Source organism: Charadrius vociferus, unplaced genomic scaffold, assembly GCF_000708025.1.
Source record: "Charadrius vociferus isolate BGI_N301 unplaced genomic scaffold, ASM70802v2 scaffold167, whole genome shotgun sequence".
Taxonomy (NCBI): domain Eukaryota; kingdom Metazoa; phylum Chordata; class Aves; order Charadriiformes; family Charadriidae; genus Charadrius; species Charadrius vociferus.
Genome location: NW_009649460.1, coordinates 86,786 through 104,038, shown reverse-complemented (window position 1 = coordinate 104,038; position 17,253 = coordinate 86,786). Strand labels below are relative to the sequence as shown.

Sequence of the window (17,253 nt, the reverse complement as noted above, 5' to 3'; positions counted from 1 at the left end):
TTTCCATCAAAACCCCATTAGTGGGTAATGTTTCAGTAGAGGGAGGAATACGTAAACAATGCACTTTTTTTTTTTATTATTTTTCAAATCAAAAACAAATTTGGTCACTTAGCTTTGTGCATAGTTTAAGGCATCTGTAGCAATTTGTTACAGTTTCCTCCCCAATGTGGCTGTTCATGAAAATTGTCACATTCTAAAAGAATAAATAAAATAATAAAAAAAAAAAAATAATAATGTTGCCGTTCAAACCCTTCCCGGTACCCTCCCGCCCTCCCCAGTCCCAAACATACTCACACACCCACACATACACACACGCTGCAGCGAAAGGGGCATTTGTACCCTTGTTCTGAAGGACACGCTTCCCATCCCACTTTATTTCAGATTGGCAAATACCCTGAGCTGATTATGGTGTTTAGACATTCCACCTTTTTCTTGCATGTGCAGTTCAAGTGTACAATAGTGAAAACAACATGCGATGTTTCCACTGCAGAATCGCAATGCAGTTCGGACGCTTCCCCCCACCCCCACCCCTTTCCCTTCCCCTTCCCCAATTCAGAAGTGTTTTCTGCCGTTAAAAAATTGCATTCCCATACAGCACTGGAGTAAAGCTTGGCTGTGCTCTATGATGAATGCTCAGTTCCCAGTGCACAAACAAAATTATGGCAAATGGGAGGCTTTTCTGGCATCCAAAGAAACAAAGAGCTGCAGTCTCAGATTTGATCTTTTTCTTTTAAAAAAGCAAAAAAACCAAGTTAGTGGTTCCTTCACAGCCATGCGCAAAGGTTAAGTCTAGAACCAATAGTTTCAGAGTACATTTGTAAACATCAAGTCTTGCCAGAGGCAGCAGAGGATGGGCACTTCACATTTCCGTATTAAAACAGGGACTGAGTGGAAGGTATGCTTTGAACACATTTATGCAAGTCTTGCTAAATTCCAAGAAAGTGGAACGATCCATCTCAAGTCTTAGATTTGAAGACCGTATTCCAAATATCACCAAAAAAAAAGCCAACCCAAAGCCATGTGGCACAATGAAGTTCTTGTACTGTTCCTCCAAGGCTCAGTCACTGCTGTGCTTTGCATATTCGAGGTTCCGAACGAAAACCAACTGAGGCGTGTGCATATTGCTCTATGTTCAGATCTTGCAGTTTAAAAAAATTCTGCTTCAAATGGTCTGTGTCAAAGGAAAACTTGGAAATAAATAATGCTGGCATCATTTTACCATTTTACCAAAACCTTGGGCTGGCAAGTATCTCCTTGAATCCAACCGCGCAGATACCACGAGAAGAGGCAGTTTTGTCATGAAGATTGAGGTCAGGACAATCGAGGTTCCTGAGGTAATATGTCTGAGTCCATTTCTTCAAAAGCGGGGTCAACATCGTCACCGCTGCCAGACTGTTCCCTCTGCACACCCTTCCAGCTGGCCTTGTTCAGTCCCAGGTGGCCCAGCATTGTCTGCGACAGCCTGGTGTTTGAAAACCGGGCCCATTCCCCGAACAGTGGTTCCACTAAGTAGGTCATAAAACCTTCAAAAACAAGCAAACAAACACATCCAGGTGAAAAGTAAAAACAAAAAAAAACAAATAAAAAAAAAACAGGCAAAAAACACTCAAACTAAATATTTTAAATAAAATGTAGTAGCAAAAAATAAACAATGCGCCTGACTAGTCTCCAATGTGCATTTAAAAGTCCATTTCAATATTTAGGGCATCTTTACAAAATAATCTCTCAAAATATAAAAGATTTTACCAGTCAACAGAACAGTGTTATACTGGATTACAAATTAACCCAAATTAACCTCCTTTCTTTCACAGTGATGACCAAATGAAGGAGAACATCAGAGAACATGGCAGGGGGAAGGGAGGGAATCTAAACATGAGCACCTAAGTCACACAAATTAATTTAGAAAACCTAAATTTCTACAAGAAAGATTTTATAACAAGTTACCTCGTAGACAGTCTGAACTATATTACGGGGGTGGGGGGAGGAGAATCTTTTCACAATATTAAGCTGACTAAAAGTACTTAAAAAAACAAATTAGAGGAGTTTTTAAACAAAAAGGCCACAAAATATCAACACACAAACATTTATATACATGGTTGTGTATATGCACATGTGCGCTTATTTATAGTGTCGACTTCCATGAACAAAAAATTCAATGGTAAGATGACTAAAATCCAGTCTGTTAAGTACAGAAACGTACGATTTTCTAACATTCTAAATTAAAACAGTGCTGCTGATTGAACAGATCAGGTTTTGTCTCTAATTTAAAGCAATATTTCATACTGTGATTGTGGTTAAATTTCTTTTTTTCTTTACCATGTTTTTAACTGAGTCCCATTCAATCTACATGAGCAACTTCAAAAATAACTAAAATAAATTATTGTACTATTTAAAATTCGACTCAAGTCAGCAAAAAAAAAAAAAAGAAAAAAATAATAGTTATTCACCGTTCTCCATCAAATGTCTGCCCACCACCCTTCTCAAGGCTGTGTTTAAACGGAATGCTAATATTCCAGAAAGCTAAACCCAGAGAGCTGTATCCCTGCTGTGGCAACCTCGCTGCGAAAGGCACCCGAGACCGCACAGGCAAGAGGGACGAGCACTCCTCCTCTTCCCAACCTGGCCACGTCGGATGGGGAAAGTTCTGGGCAGCAGCACAGGAACAGTCAGACAGCTGCTTCCCACGCTGTACCGCCTCCGTGAGGAAACACGGGGGCTTTGGTCTCCCGGACTGTCAGTAAACCTTTCGTAAACACTCAGTTCAAGGAAGAAATGTTACATAGCAAATTGAAAAAAAAATAAAAATAAATCACACTTCGTAATGAAGTAACACTACGCACACACACAGAGCAGGTACAACCTCTGGGCAGTGTGTCTAAAAGGTACTTTGTTTCAAATTGCATCCTGAAAGAAATCTATGGAAAGAAATTGGACTGCAGTTACCGATCTGGATGTTGGCAATAGTTTCCGTCTGTCGGTCACAAAGTGGACTCACACCCAAATGATATTTTTTTTCAATATCTCCTAAAGAAACAAAAGTATAATACAACTGTTAAGTCATCAAGTCCAGAGCCAAATGGAATCATCAAACACTAACAAAGATGAGTTGTGCAAGCTGGTTAACAAGGATGGTATCTTGCAGCTGGTTAAATGCATTTACTTCCCTCCATCTCCCAAAAAACCCAGGTAGGTCTGCCAGTGAGACTAACAGTACTTTGTATTTTTCATCAAACAATAATTAAGGAAAAAACATCAAATCGCAGGTTTCCTCAAGGTTTCACACACTTCCTTGTAAAACCTCCTAGACTGCCACAGAAATGATAAATTAAGATCCCCCCTCAGTGATACGGAAGAGAATAGTTTAGCCATCAGAAATTTCTCACTGAAGGCAATTTGTTGTTCTGGTTCCCCATCACCTTTCCTTAAGAATAAGCTTCACACGATCAGCACCAAATAAAGCAGTCTGTTCCCCATTTATCATCGCCATGCACAAATTAGCATGTCTCAAGTCAGCTACACTAGCCTTACGAAAGGAGAAGCACTTTATTTCATTATTTAAATGGAATAATAATGGAGAAAATTCATTCCATTTGCCAATTAAAAGCTTTATTAACTACTTCGGTAAGTAAGTAGCCTCAACTGCACGCTAACTAAAACACTCCTGCCTAGCTCTCACCTGCTTACCAACAGGCCCCACAGCCAAAGTTTAAATATTGAAGATACACGATGAATCGATTTCATAATTTACTGAAACGACTAGGTAGATGTAAAGTGAGGATAATCATTCACCTGAAGCACCCTTCAGGCTGAAGGATGTACTGAACCAGCTATTCCAGGTTCAGGTTCTTCGCTGGGTTTTAGTAACACGAACCTTTTGCGAGAAGGACAGCCCATGCAAGTAACAAAATCCCATACTGTACTGTAAATCTCTATTAGTCCTAAATATAAACCCCTTTATTTGCAAGCAGCTATGACTCATGGTCGCTCTCGCCACAGTATAAATACATTATGTACCAACAGATACTTCTACTTGCCTTGATGGAAGAACTCCTCTGTTACTTTTTCGCTCCACTGCTTACTCAGCTCCCACGTCCGACACGGATTACAAATATCAGCACACTTCAAAGCCATCTAGTAAGTTAACATACAGTGTTAGATCACCTTTCCCTCCAACAGAAGGGTCTGTAATTATGTATTTCCTGACAGCAGATTAAGTTTCGTGAATAACAAACCTACCTACCATTTGCGCTTCTCTCTAAACTTATGTTCTATAATCATTTTTAAAAAATGGTCATGGAACTATCTAATCTCATGATCATCTCTGAGTAATATGGAAATTCAGTCGAGTCAAACTATTTCAGGGGCACTATATTTAGTATATTAACTAATACAGGAGACAACAATAAATTCAGAAAAAGAAACATCAAAGTAAGCAAACAGTATTCTGCATTTCTGGCTCTGAAGTTCACATTTTTCATCATGGTTTGCACAGGACTGAACTTACCTCTTTGTCCACTTTCTTTTATAGTCCAAAATATGAACTCAATAATAAAAATTTCTATACACCTAAAGAGATTCTCAAGGCTTTTGTTTTTAAAGCTTGCTAAACCTCTCTCTCTCTAGCACAGCTGCAAACTGATTCACAACAATAGTGCTCTCCTTTCCTGCAGCAGGTTCTGACAAAGCATTTCACAGTTCTGAGACTGCACTGGAGTCATCAGAACATAACATTGTCTTGGAAACACCACTCTCCTTGCTTTAGCAACTCTAAGGTAGCAGATTTACCAACACACAACATCACCTGGGAGAAGAGCTGGGAGGGGGGCAGGAGACTGAAGTGGATGGAACAACCTTTTTGTAATGAAACACACCAGAGGGCTGTGCCGCCATACAGCGAGACCTGGACAGGCCTGAGAGTTGGGCAGAGAAGAACCTAATGAAATTCAACAAGGGTAAGTGTAGGGTCCTGCACCTGGGGGGGAATAACCCCATACACCGGTACAGGTTAGGGGCTGAGCTGCCGGAAAGCAGCTCTGCAGAGAGGGACCTGGGAGTCCTGGTGGACAAGTTGACCATGAGGCAGCAATGTGCCCTTGTGGCTAAGAAGGTCAGCGGTCTCCTGGGATGCATTAATAAGAGTGTGGCCAGCAGGTCGAGGGAGGTCATCCTCCCCCTCTATTCTGCCCTGGTGAGGCCGCATCTGGAGTACTGTGTCCAGTTCTGGGGCCCCTAGTTCAAGAAGGACAGGGAACTGCTGGAGAGGGTCCAGCAGAGGGCTACAAATGGAGTGCAGCATCTCTCTTATGAGGAAAGGCTGAAAGACCTGGGTCTGTTTAGCCTGGAGAAGAGAAGACTGAGAGGGGATCTCATCAACGCTTATAAAAATCTAAAGGGAGGATGTCAAGAGGATGGGGCCAGGCTCTTTTCAGTGGTGCCCAGTGACAGAACAAGGGGCAACAAGCACAAGCTGGAACATAGGACGTTCCATCTCAACATGAGGAAAAACTTCTTTACTTTGAGGGTAACAGAGCACTGGAACAGGCTGCCCAGAGAGGTGGTGGAGTCTCTTTCTCTGGAGATATTAAGAACCTGCCTGGATGCCTTCCTGTCCAACCTGCTCTAGGTGAACCTGCTTTGGCAGGGAGGTTGGACCAGATGATCTCCAAAGGTCCCTTCCAACCACTACCATTCTGTGATTCTGTGAAACAAAATGACTAAAAGCTATTTCAGCTTCATTTTGAAAGCAGGAGATAGCTTGGAAGAAGTAGTATTTAGCATTTAAAGTAAATTGGTTTTGACACTAAAATGATGTTTTCAAAAGTGTTACCAAAAAGATCACCTGTAAAATGAAGTGACGATGGTTCGCATTCTCTAAACATAGGTCTCCTCTATCCAAATGGGATCGAAACATGGACAGATATTCATTTTGCTGACTGATGTCTGTGGCAAGAATGAGGTCACCTATCTGGCTTTCCATCAGCTGCCTGAAATTAGTGATACCAAACATTCAAAAAGCGTAAAAATTAAGAACAACAGCCATCACTAGATTCATATGTCTTTTTATCATATTCATTATTACATAAATACAAGTCACAAGCTTTATAATCAGCATTTTCACTGAATTCTTCCCCTCCCCCCCCCGAAAAATTCCTACAACATCCATAGAAATATCAGGACGTTTCACCGGCAGCTATTAGGAAGCCTAAAACAGTTTTTAGCTCCCCCCCTCCCCTTTCTTTTTTCTCCTTAACAATGCACAAACTAATTGTTTAAAGCTTATTTCTTGTTAAAGTCGGTGAAGAGGGTCTATTTTAAACTATAGTTGTGGTGGCAGAATGGGAAAGGCTGCCAAGCTTAATCTAAACAGGTGCTTGACTATATGAACACACTTCTTCAGTGTGCTTGCAGTAAATGTTATTTCCCGAATATCACATTGCACCATGAATTGCTCTACTCCAACAGCACGGTCTCTGGGAATTCTTAAAATAGATCATAATCTAAGATTTATATTCAGAATCACCATGCAATAATTTAGCTCGTTTCACAAGGCTGTTTTACTGAAGTGACAGCTTACTTACATCTTAAACTAATCTATACTATTTTGTTTAAACATACCTGTTTTCTAACGACATATGTGCAAATAAACCAGACTCTCTCAGCAACCCCACTGCTGATCTCCAGTGATGGTTCTCTAATACTGAGGTATTCTGCAAATGAAAAGGGCATTACAGGTATCAATCAATTACTTTTTCTTAAAACTGAAGAGCTATATGCTAACAGCAGTACCAGGCAATTCGCTGGGTTTTGGGGTGGTGTTTTTCTTTTCTCCCCTACCCCCCAAGGATGTTAAAACTCACAAATCCTGAATACGTTGTTAGCTTCCACATTCTTTTATCCCAGTGGCACGGAGACAAAGTCGAGATTCAAACCTACCACTAGCTAAACACATCCCAATTTATATTCCTTTTCTGTACTCCTCAGGCATTCTCCAAACCTGGTTTTAACAGAACAACCTATTTTGTCCTTACCTTATATAAAGTTGCTAAGTAATGGTTTGTTTTAATTAGGAAAGGTTGGTTAACGCCTGGGTGATCCAAATCATGCGTGGCAGCTGCTATTAAACTGAGCAGAACATCCCATGGAGTTAAAGATTTGGAAAGCTGTAAGATAACAACAACAAATGTAATTGTTAGCAATGCAAGTATGCCCTTAGAAAAAAAATCCATGGGTGTCACATTTTTGTTTTTCTCTTTTAGTAATTAAACGCCAATAGAAAGTCAGAGAAATTTTTAATAATGTAAAACTAATATTCCACTGGCTTTTCACAGTACTTCTCCCCCCCCCATGAAAGCTACAGAATTTCAACAATGGTTTAAGCATTATTTTCTCTGAATGGAAGGTTAAGTCTTAAAAAAATGCTGGCACACAAAATGCTACTTTCTGGCTGGTAATGAAGTACTATTTCTAACCGGATCCTGTAAAAGCAACAAATTCTTAAAATTAGCTCTCCATCTCATTTACCAAGTCTGTCCGTATGTGTCAATTCTGCTTTAAATACAAACTGCTTTAAAAAACACAAAAACTTTTCATCTTAAAATGAAGAAACTAATTCCCTGGAAGACTTCAGAACCGTTCAGAATGGATTTCTACCCTATCACAAAATTGTATTTCAAAGTCTAGCAGGAAAAGAACCGAAGGAGGAAAATCTGCCAAAAATAAATATTTTCAAGAAGTATGTGTACGTTGATTAACTCAGCATGAAACCACAGGGACTTATTTTCACTGCTTATAGCTGTTACTACTTCTGGTTGGGAGATTTGTGAGTTAAACTCAGTAATAAAGTCTAGCTTGCACTAAAACAGACAGGGCAGTTCTGCTCGCACAAAAGTGAAATGCAGCAAACACCCTGCAAGGACAGAAGTTATATTCCCTGTTGTGTTTGCCTTCTATCATGCTTCATATGTTTATAATGTACTTTGGTGCAAGAGAACCAGTAGCTGCACATGTTACTAAAAATACAAAGTCTATCCTTGTATCCGAAGCATTACAAAATTTCCATCACGTGTATTAAATAAAAAATGCTTAGAGCTTCCAAACTGCATGCCATAAAAAAAAACCCAACAACCTCATCATGTATCAGCTCGGATTTGGCTGACTGCACCAACAATTGATCTGAGAGCAGCGCAGAGAAACCGAGTAGGAAAAGTGGGCAAAGAGCCTCTGAAAAACATCCACGGAGCCAGAACTTACTTGTTTTTACCTCAGAAGCAGAATAAAGAGCAATGCTACTCAAGACAGTACCAAATTGGTGACAATCTGCATCAAGGTAGACTACTTCTCACCTGGCTAGAGAGCACTACTGTTTTCAATTTAATACAGAAGGACAAGATTTAGCCCTGAAGTTGTCTAAGACATCACTCACAGCAGGCTGCAAGCAGTCCAAGTAACAAGAAACAAACACTGAATTAGCTGAGCTCTGTAAGGTCTGTCACACTGCCCTTTTTTAAAGAGAAACGCCAAAGAGAACTCCTGATGTCTTGCTTATATGGAAGGGGCCTCTAGCAGAAGCACGCTATTCACTGACATCAAAGATGAGCAAAGCAAGGTTAACAGTAGTTTCTGGAGGAAAAATAACAGCCACCAAACAAAAAAAAAAAAAAACCCACCTCAAACCATGAATACGCAGGTTTATTATTGCCAGCTCTGACTCAGGCTGTGATTCTATGTAAATGCCCTGGGGCACAGCGCTATGTTAAACAGCTGCAATCTTAATCAATTCCCTCTCTAGTTCAACATGAAGTCACACAAAAGACAATGCCAACTCAGAAGAGTGAAAAAAGAAAAGCATATACTGCCAAGCGAGAACCCACAGCCTCAGCAACATGGAGATTCCTCTCCCCCTTTTTGTGGTCAAGAAGTGTTTTTTTTTTATTTTGGGGTTTGTTTTTAATTAGAAGTGTGTGCACATACACAAATGCATGTGTTTCTATATGTACATGGGATGTAAAAGTGAGAACGCTCCCTTACCTTGGGCTCTTTTAAGTAACAGTGCATGGCCTGAGTCACATCAGCAGCATGAACTGCATTATGATAAGGGTTTTGACTGTGATAATCTTCTTGAACCATAACTGCAGGAAAATAACAAATATCCAAATTTAAATAAAGTAGCAATTTTTTCAAGTACCATTTTATATGTCATTATTAGGCTCAGAAATATGCAATATCACAAGTTACATACACATAAAAGCATCAAAGTCAATAAATCTTCAGTTGAAGCAAGACGCAGGTATAAAAGATTTTTATGTGAAGAAACAGTATTTTCTAAAGGAAATCAACTACATGTAAAGTCATTTCAGAGCAAAAATTAAATAACTTGAAATCAATATATCATCTCAGATACTTTGACTTTGAGAACTTCCTAGGAAAGGCTCTTTGCTAATCTAGCCTGTGTGAACGTTGGGGCAACCTCGAACACAAAACGAAGATGATACTATTTACCAAAGCATCAGGATGACTTCATATCATGCCTTGAAAACAGACAGGATCAGAGGAATTAGGCACTGCTTTCCTGTCATATGAAGTGCTTTTCTTTCCCCTTCAGGTGAGTGGTCATGGGAAGCCACCTCTACATAGTTTAGGCATCTTCTCATACTTGTACTCAGGCAAATTTAAGCCTATATACAATTTAGAAGAGAATCTCATTTAGGCGATGGTCTGACTAACCACTCCTAGATTTAAATATTCCCTATTTAACTTCTTCCTTGCTTTCCTCCTCTTTCCTCCATCTTCCTGGCTGTCTTTAAACATTATAGGTAGAATGCTTTAAAGGACGTCCACATTAGCTTCAGTACGTAGCATAAAAGAACTATAATGTTAAAAAGGAGAGAGAGGGAGAAGATCTGAAGCACAGCAATGAAACCATATTCTAGAGTTTTGCCTGATACGACACATTAGCTCTTTCAAACAAACCTCAAAAGAACACTTTCCTGGCTAACTCCCAGTCTGTCAGTCCCATTCAAACAAACACGTCCACAATCTCTTTTCCTACTCAGTTTAGGAGCCAGTACCCTCCACGCAATTGTGACCGTACTGTTAGAGCATTACCGCCATGGTGTTTGTGAAGAGCTGTGGCTCACAAAAAAGTCAAAGTACTGTAACCACTGTGTAATCTCAAGAGTATTCAATGTACACATGACACCTCATATGGAAAATAACGAAAATAAGCATCTTTGGGCACTGTGTAATCTCAAGAGTATTCAATGCACTGCTGACACCTCATATGGAAAAATAACGAAAATAAGCATCTTTGTTAACCTGCAGTAGAACTCCCTTTCACCTATTCCTCACATCCAGTGCATAAACGAGGATGTCTTTAGCTTACTACTCATTTTTTTTTGTGGCTTCATATGCTGGTCCAGCTACAATTTTCTTAACTTACTTATTTTAATAAAGCAGACCTAGGACAATATTTTGATCATGGTTTGCCAGAACTAGAATGGCACAACCACGCTATGTCTCCAGGAACAAAGTACTTTGGATTTTCTCTCCCGCTGTTTGGGTCTGGAGTAAGAACTTGAAAACACACAGCAGGAGGAGACAGACCTCCAAATAACCTTTGGAAGTCACAGAGAGACTGTGTATGTGTATAAACAAATATATATACACACACTCCCATATCTGTATCGTATTTTAATGACTTATGGCTTTGAGTAGTCATATGTAGTTAAGACTATTGTTATCTTTTGATAACCATTTAACTAATCCAGTCATTCCTAACTGGTCTTTCATTTCAAGTACTGTCTTTTGCTAAATCTCAACTAACCAGGAAATAGGCAAGATGAGAAAGACAAAACACGCTCAGTTACAACTTGAGTAGCCTAAGACCATGTTTCTATAATAATTTTCTTCACATTCCAATATATCAGCCCTCAAGGTCAGCTGATCTACCTTTTTGAAACTGGAAGGAATTGAGTCCATTTTAAACCAACATGAAATGCAAGACAAAACTGAAATTTTTTAAAGCTGAAAGAGAACTAAATGATGAAAACAAAAAACATTCCCTTACTTGAAAGGGGAGAAAAGCCTTTCAAATGTGATTTCTCCCCTATTAAATGACAAGCTTTGTAACCACAAAATTGTTTTCTCTGAAATTGTGAAAGCCTGCTAAAAAGGACCAGAAACTTGTTTCTCCTGCTCAGTTAAAAAAAAGCATCCTACTCCACAAAATTAAATAAAAGGTACTGTCACAGAAGAACTGAAGGAAGTCTCAGACCAGCATCTATGTCTATGCTATGGGGATGCAGAAAGACAGCTCTTTCAGCTGTCGAGTGAAAGTATCACTTGGTTTGAATACATCATATTTATAATTCTTTCCATTGAAGCATTCCAGCGCCACAGGAATGTCTATGTCTATGGACATGCGCTATGTCTATGGACAAAGTATGCCCACAGTACAGTGCTTATTTGTAGGAAAGCTTGAGCAAGCAAGAGATAGCATCAAATTGGCTCCATTAAATATGGCGAAACTGGCATAATAAATACAGTTAGAAAACTATCCTGAACTTCAGAAATTAAGATTAAAACAGAACTGAAAATCGAAACAAAGGAAGGAGCTGTCGAGCCTTTCCCAACAAAAATGTCGCACCGTGTCACATATATTCCTGATTATTTAGATTTAATAAATACAATATAGCACTTGGTATGAAACTATTAAACTTGTTAATACTTGCTTGGATTTAACATGAAGATTTCTATACTCATAGAAACGTTATATTGATTGGGACAATTTGTCAAATTTAAATCACCGCACAATCTGGACTGCATCAGTACTCTTCAAACCTTATTGCTAAACTATAACCAGCGCTTCATTTATGGTATAAAAATGCGGATAAACAGCAATATTCATCATAATAAAAAGCTGTATTTACCCAAAAATCTACGAAGTTTCATCGTATCTAACTGGAAGTGTTCAATTAGTCCATGAAGATTAAACAGATGAAAGGTTAAGCTGACTAGACTGTTTCCTAAAAATAAGATGAAAATACTAATTCATTGGAAGCCATTAAATCAGTGACTCTTTCATAAGAAATGTATTATTTCAAGCAAATCGGTCACAAAAATTATACAAGCAAATTTCTCTACATCAATTTATGATAAATATTTAAATCTTACTGCATGACAAGATTCCATTAGCTATCTCCTCTAGTAATCAACAGTGTTTCTGCATAATTATAATGCATTCATCAATTGTCCACTGTCAACTCATAAAAGGAAATTGTTACCAAACATTAAAAAAAAGCAACAGGTTTCAACGTGCAAACCCGTTACAACAGTATTCAACTCTGTGGTATGTTGCACCATGATATTTATAAACAGACATACAGCTTAAAACCGAATACAAAAATAATTAGGTATCGAAAAAAGCCAACCAACACCATCGATTAGCGTACATTGTACATATGCTATCTCTCATTTTCATCACGTGTTTTGCTAAACTACTCCTTGTTTCACCCAGAACTCAAAGAAAAAAGTTTTAAGTTTCTCTAGGAAATGTGTATTATTACAAGCTTACAGTATACTTCACCTACTCATAGCTATAATACTATAATCACTTAAAACAAGTAAAACTAAGAGACAGAGAAATAGCCTGCAAATGTTTACTTGAAACAGCTTGCCCGTTATCTACTCTGCAAACAATATGTAATGGCAGATAACTCAGTTTCGGTACATTGACTCTGACAATCTTCATTTGGCAGGAATTAAATAACCTAGCACAGAGAGACACTGAGGTACCAAAGGACAAAAATTTCTGCTAAATCTAGCTTATTACTAGGCTTAATGTATTCAAACGTGCACACTACTTCCTCACAGTAAGACACACAATTCTTCAAACAACAGTTACTGAGTAATTTGTTTCTTACAAGCTCGTCCAGGACAGCTCATCAAGCAGAGATTTATATACAGCATTCTCCCCTTACAAACTTTCAAGAAAAAGACTGCCTCCTAAAATGACTAAATCAGGATGCAAAAAGGACAGTATAGGAAGGCTTCCACAATAGAAGCTGTACTGGTAGTATCTAAAATGGAAAAAGCATATTTAAAAGGTAGAGAAGGCCTCATATAAAAAGGATTATTTCAGGTCACTCACATCTGATAAACTCATCTGAAATAAGCTATGCTTACAAACAGGTTAACTTGCACACATAGCTTTTTCTCATCCGGTTATCTAGTCTAAGGTTTATTATTATCTATATAAACATTCTATTTGTAAAAATCTTTGCTCTTCTCCTTTTTTTTATATCCATTTTCTGTATTAAATCAAGCTGTGAGGATACTTCTTTTACACTAGCTTAAGCCAAGCATCTCTGCAACAAAACAGGGGAGAAAATTATCTTTGGCACCATATTTTCCTTTCCAAACTTCATTTCTCTTTCCTTCTGTCAACTTTAAACACTCTGACTGCATCTCTGCTACCAATTCTATTCGACTGATGACAACCTGCAAGAGCTGCCCTCCATTCGCTTCCACACTGACACAAATGTCACCTTTGTGCTGGACGTGCTCATGTCATCCTTCCATTCTATTCAAAACTCAGCCTCCATTGCTGCAGATTATAATACAAAACTTCACTCTATCCACTGCAGCAGCCCTCCCTCCTCCTTTCCAGCACATTTACAGATCTCTTTTCTAACTCTCTGTCCATAACTTAGCCAATGCTTGGACTTTTTTTTTTTTAAAGCGACTACTTCTTTAGTTTCTACGGCTATTTTTAATGAGTGTACAAAACTAACCATAATCTTTTCTTCCGTTTTTTATTTTGTGCAAGCTACAGATACAGCAGCATCTGTCTGCTCAACTCCTAATTCTCTAAGTATTCTGCTAGATGTAATTATAATGCACTCATATCACTTTGCCTTCTTATGGTACCATAAAGTAATGGAACTATTCTACTCAACATTGAATTTAGCAGAAAAAAATACTTATTCAATGTAACTGACCTTTTGGACAGAACCATATAAATTAACAGCATTCCATAATTTAAAAAAAATTACTAAATTAGCAAAATTATTTGTTAATTTATAACAAATTGCTACTTACACTAAAAGAGAGAACAGCAACCTACAAAGGGGGTCTCTTCTACAAATCAATGACTGTTATTAGTACTGACAGTGATGGCATTTTAATGGAGTGGCCGGGCAAGCTAGGATTTAGATTAAAGACTATTAAATCAAAAAGTACTACTTGATGAAATTTGTGCTTTTTAGCGAACAAGAAATCACATACCACAATGTAAGGGCAATAGTTAAGTTATGCTAAGAGATAAAACACAAATGAAATAGCAAAAGTAAACTCACCATTTGTCAGTCTATCAAAAAGAAAAATATCAAAATTCCAATTTCCAACCTTCTCCAGCATACACTGAAAGAAAACACAAAAGCTGTCACTTTTTTCTCAGTATATGCCTATCTTCCCATAGCCCAAAGGAATATTTAAGATTTCAGAGACTGATGCAAGTCTTAGGATTTTTATCTAGAAAAAACAGTATCAAAATAATAGTTAAATTTGTCTGATAACTGGAAAATTTTAAAATATATCTTGCAAATACAAGAAGTGTCTCAACAGTACTGGCTTGAGATTTTCTCTTCATCCTTTAGTCAATTTCTTAAAAGAAATAAAATTTAAAACAATTAGGTTAAAAACAGCGTGACAGAATAACTCGGTGTTCAGACTTCTTCCACTTTTAATTTTTGCAATGAGCTAATAGTTAACCTATGTGTAGTCCTTCACCGTGGTTTCTCTCTTTTTTTTTAAGAGAAATAGTACCTAGATGCTTCACTAGACACGAGCCAAACTTTTCATATCTTTTAAACGAAACTGGCTTTTTGACTTTCCACCTCACTAAACCAGCACTTCTTGAGTTGCTCCACATGAACTGTTCTTCCAGCAGCATGGATGAACAAGAACAGCAAACAGCACTCGGGGCCTCACCAGAGTTCAGCAGTCACAGTCCTTGCTTCCCCTACCTCTATCAGAAATACCTGCCCAGCACGTTTTACAACAGATACTTGTCTTCTCCTATTCTCATTAGATTGGTAGAGCTTTTTCGCAATCCAATTACTGCGTTCTAGCTTTTCTCCACCAGCCACTAAAACTCAGCTACCAGAAGAAACAGGCAGCATTAACAAGATCTTTCTGCTATTTAATTAGATGTACACTTTTTAAATCTGTTCTCCAGGTTACCAGGTTCCTCCAACTCTGCAGCCTGATTACGTGCCATATGGATATATTGCATTATAAGCATCCCTTTTTCTCCATCAAGGTTACAAACAAGAAGCTTGATACACAATCATTAAGACAACACAGCCTCTGGGATCTTGAATAACCTGTAAACTTTGCCTGCTCACTCCCCTTCAGCTCTATCCATCCTCTGTCCCCAGTTCACTAGCCCCTCATCCAACTATTCTTTTAGTAGTGCCCATCTTCCCAGTATGCTTTACTGCAGTGTGGGTATATTAGAGCTATCACACTTTTATTTTCTAGAATTGCCTACCAAAGAAAAAGTCAGTTTGGCATAATAATCTTCTGATAAATCCATTTATGCATTTTATTGAGTTTTCAGTAGCAGTCACTCACTCTTCCAGATGTTCAGTAATGAGGTTAGACTAAGAAGGGAACATGAAGGGGAGGTCATAGCTGTCCAAATTGCTCCATCACACTTCTTAAATACAGTTACATTTTTCTTTCTTCACTTTTTTTTCCCCCCATTATTACAGTGCATCCTCCATTCACTAGTTATTAAAAAACTGCCATATAAGCTCTAAAAACCATCCCAGTAAACTTGTGGGAGGTAAAGGAGTTTGTTCGAAATCAGGTCATTTTGTCTGGACTTTACTAAGATACAGACATATATATACAACACATATATACACACACATATATAAAAAAATACATGCTCAATATTTGTATTTGTCTGCACTCTCTTAAGATACAGTTGTACGCTAGCAAACATTTTTAAAAACATTCTTTAAAAATGAAAATAAAAATCAAGCAACCAACCTTTGCTTGTCCATTATAATCATCATCTAAAATGTTTGAAGAATTTGGAACAGTGATACCACGGAAAAAACGGGAAGATCTCAGGTATCGCTGGAAACTAAGCAACCTTCTCACATTTCTTGCAGACACAGACACCTCGATTTCAGAATTTGCTACAAAAAACAAGAAAATAAATACTCTCTCTAATAAACCTTTACAAAAAAAGAGACTGTTCAGGTAACATTGGCACAACAAAGGCGATCCTTTTTTTTTTTTTTTTTTTTAATTGGTGTACCAAGTGTTCCAGCCACTGAGATTTTTATTAACAGGAAGTACAGAGCCACAGCTTAGAAAAGAAAGTTTCCTATGTAAGCATCCTGTAAAGAAAAACAAATATTGAAAACATTATCTTGTTAAGGACATCTTTTATTGAAAGGACAGAAATATTATGGAAATTGTGTAAAAACACAGACAGTATTCCAAACAAGTTCTTTTTGGAAAACTGCTCACATGTATACACATCCAATCTGTGTCCCTAGCAAATCACAGAAGATACGTACACCAGCAAGACAGTATCAGTAATTTTGTGTTGATACAGGAGTTACAATTAGGTTTTGAGCACACAGAAATAACTTTTACACTGATTTTAAAGCTCAGAAGTTCTTTTAACTTTACTGGCAAAGTTTTAAACACACTCAAACAATTTTGGTGCTTTTGCAGATAATTATGCTCAGAACCTCTCCTCTGTACCACAAGTACCACATTTACTTTCACAGCATGTGTAATTCCCTTTCCCAATACAGTGAAAACACTACACAAAATTGTTGTAGCCTGTTTTCAAAGACTAATCCAACTATTTTTCTTTAATTAGGTTACCTGGTTCAGCTATTCAATTGCCTGATAGAGAATAGAATGGTTTACAGAATGGTTAGGGTTGGAAGGGACCTCTGGAGATCATCTAGTCCAACCCCCCTGCCAGAGCAGGGATGCTAGCCTGTGTTCAATTCCACTTGATATGAAGTGTTTCAGAAACCTGAAGTTCAAACTCCACATAGCTACAGTTTCTTTGCAACAGGACAGACGTTTTCATTCTGAAATATTTAAGGCCAAACCTAGCCTTTACTTTCTTTCAGCAGTATCCCCAACAGCAGTTTTATATGCCCAACAGTCAGTCAATAATCTTGATATTCCCTCATTCTGCCTGAAATGACTTATGAT

At 38.1% G+C, this 17,253-nt stretch overlaps 1 protein-coding gene across 1 annotated transcript in view; it reads right to left on the bottom strand.

Annotated features, from left to right (window-relative positions):
• Positions 1 to 1,236: 1,236 nt before the first annotated feature.
• The window catches only part of PDE7A (phosphodiesterase 7A), a 43,137-nt gene continuing 27,120 nt past the window's right edge, over positions 1,237 to 17,253 (bottom strand). Inside the window, exons 4-13 of the mRNA XM_009889777.1 lie at positions 16,057 to 16,208; positions 14,355 to 14,418; positions 11,928 to 12,023; positions 9,028 to 9,128; positions 7,029 to 7,160; positions 6,616 to 6,707; positions 5,840 to 5,984; positions 4,035 to 4,131; positions 2,944 to 3,024; positions 1,237 to 1,523 (exon numbers count right to left, since the gene is read on the bottom strand). Of these exons, the coding sequence (XP_009888079.1) occupies positions 1,312 to 1,523; positions 2,944 to 3,024; positions 4,035 to 4,131; positions 5,840 to 5,984; positions 6,616 to 6,707; positions 7,029 to 7,160; positions 9,028 to 9,128; positions 11,928 to 12,023; positions 14,355 to 14,418; positions 16,057 to 16,208 (1,172 nt within the window). The 3' untranslated portion in view covers positions 1,237 to 1,311. The remainder of the gene's footprint in view (positions 1,524 to 2,943; positions 3,025 to 4,034; positions 4,132 to 5,839; positions 5,985 to 6,615; positions 6,708 to 7,028; positions 7,161 to 9,027; positions 9,129 to 11,927; positions 12,024 to 14,354; positions 14,419 to 16,056; positions 16,209 to 17,253) is intronic.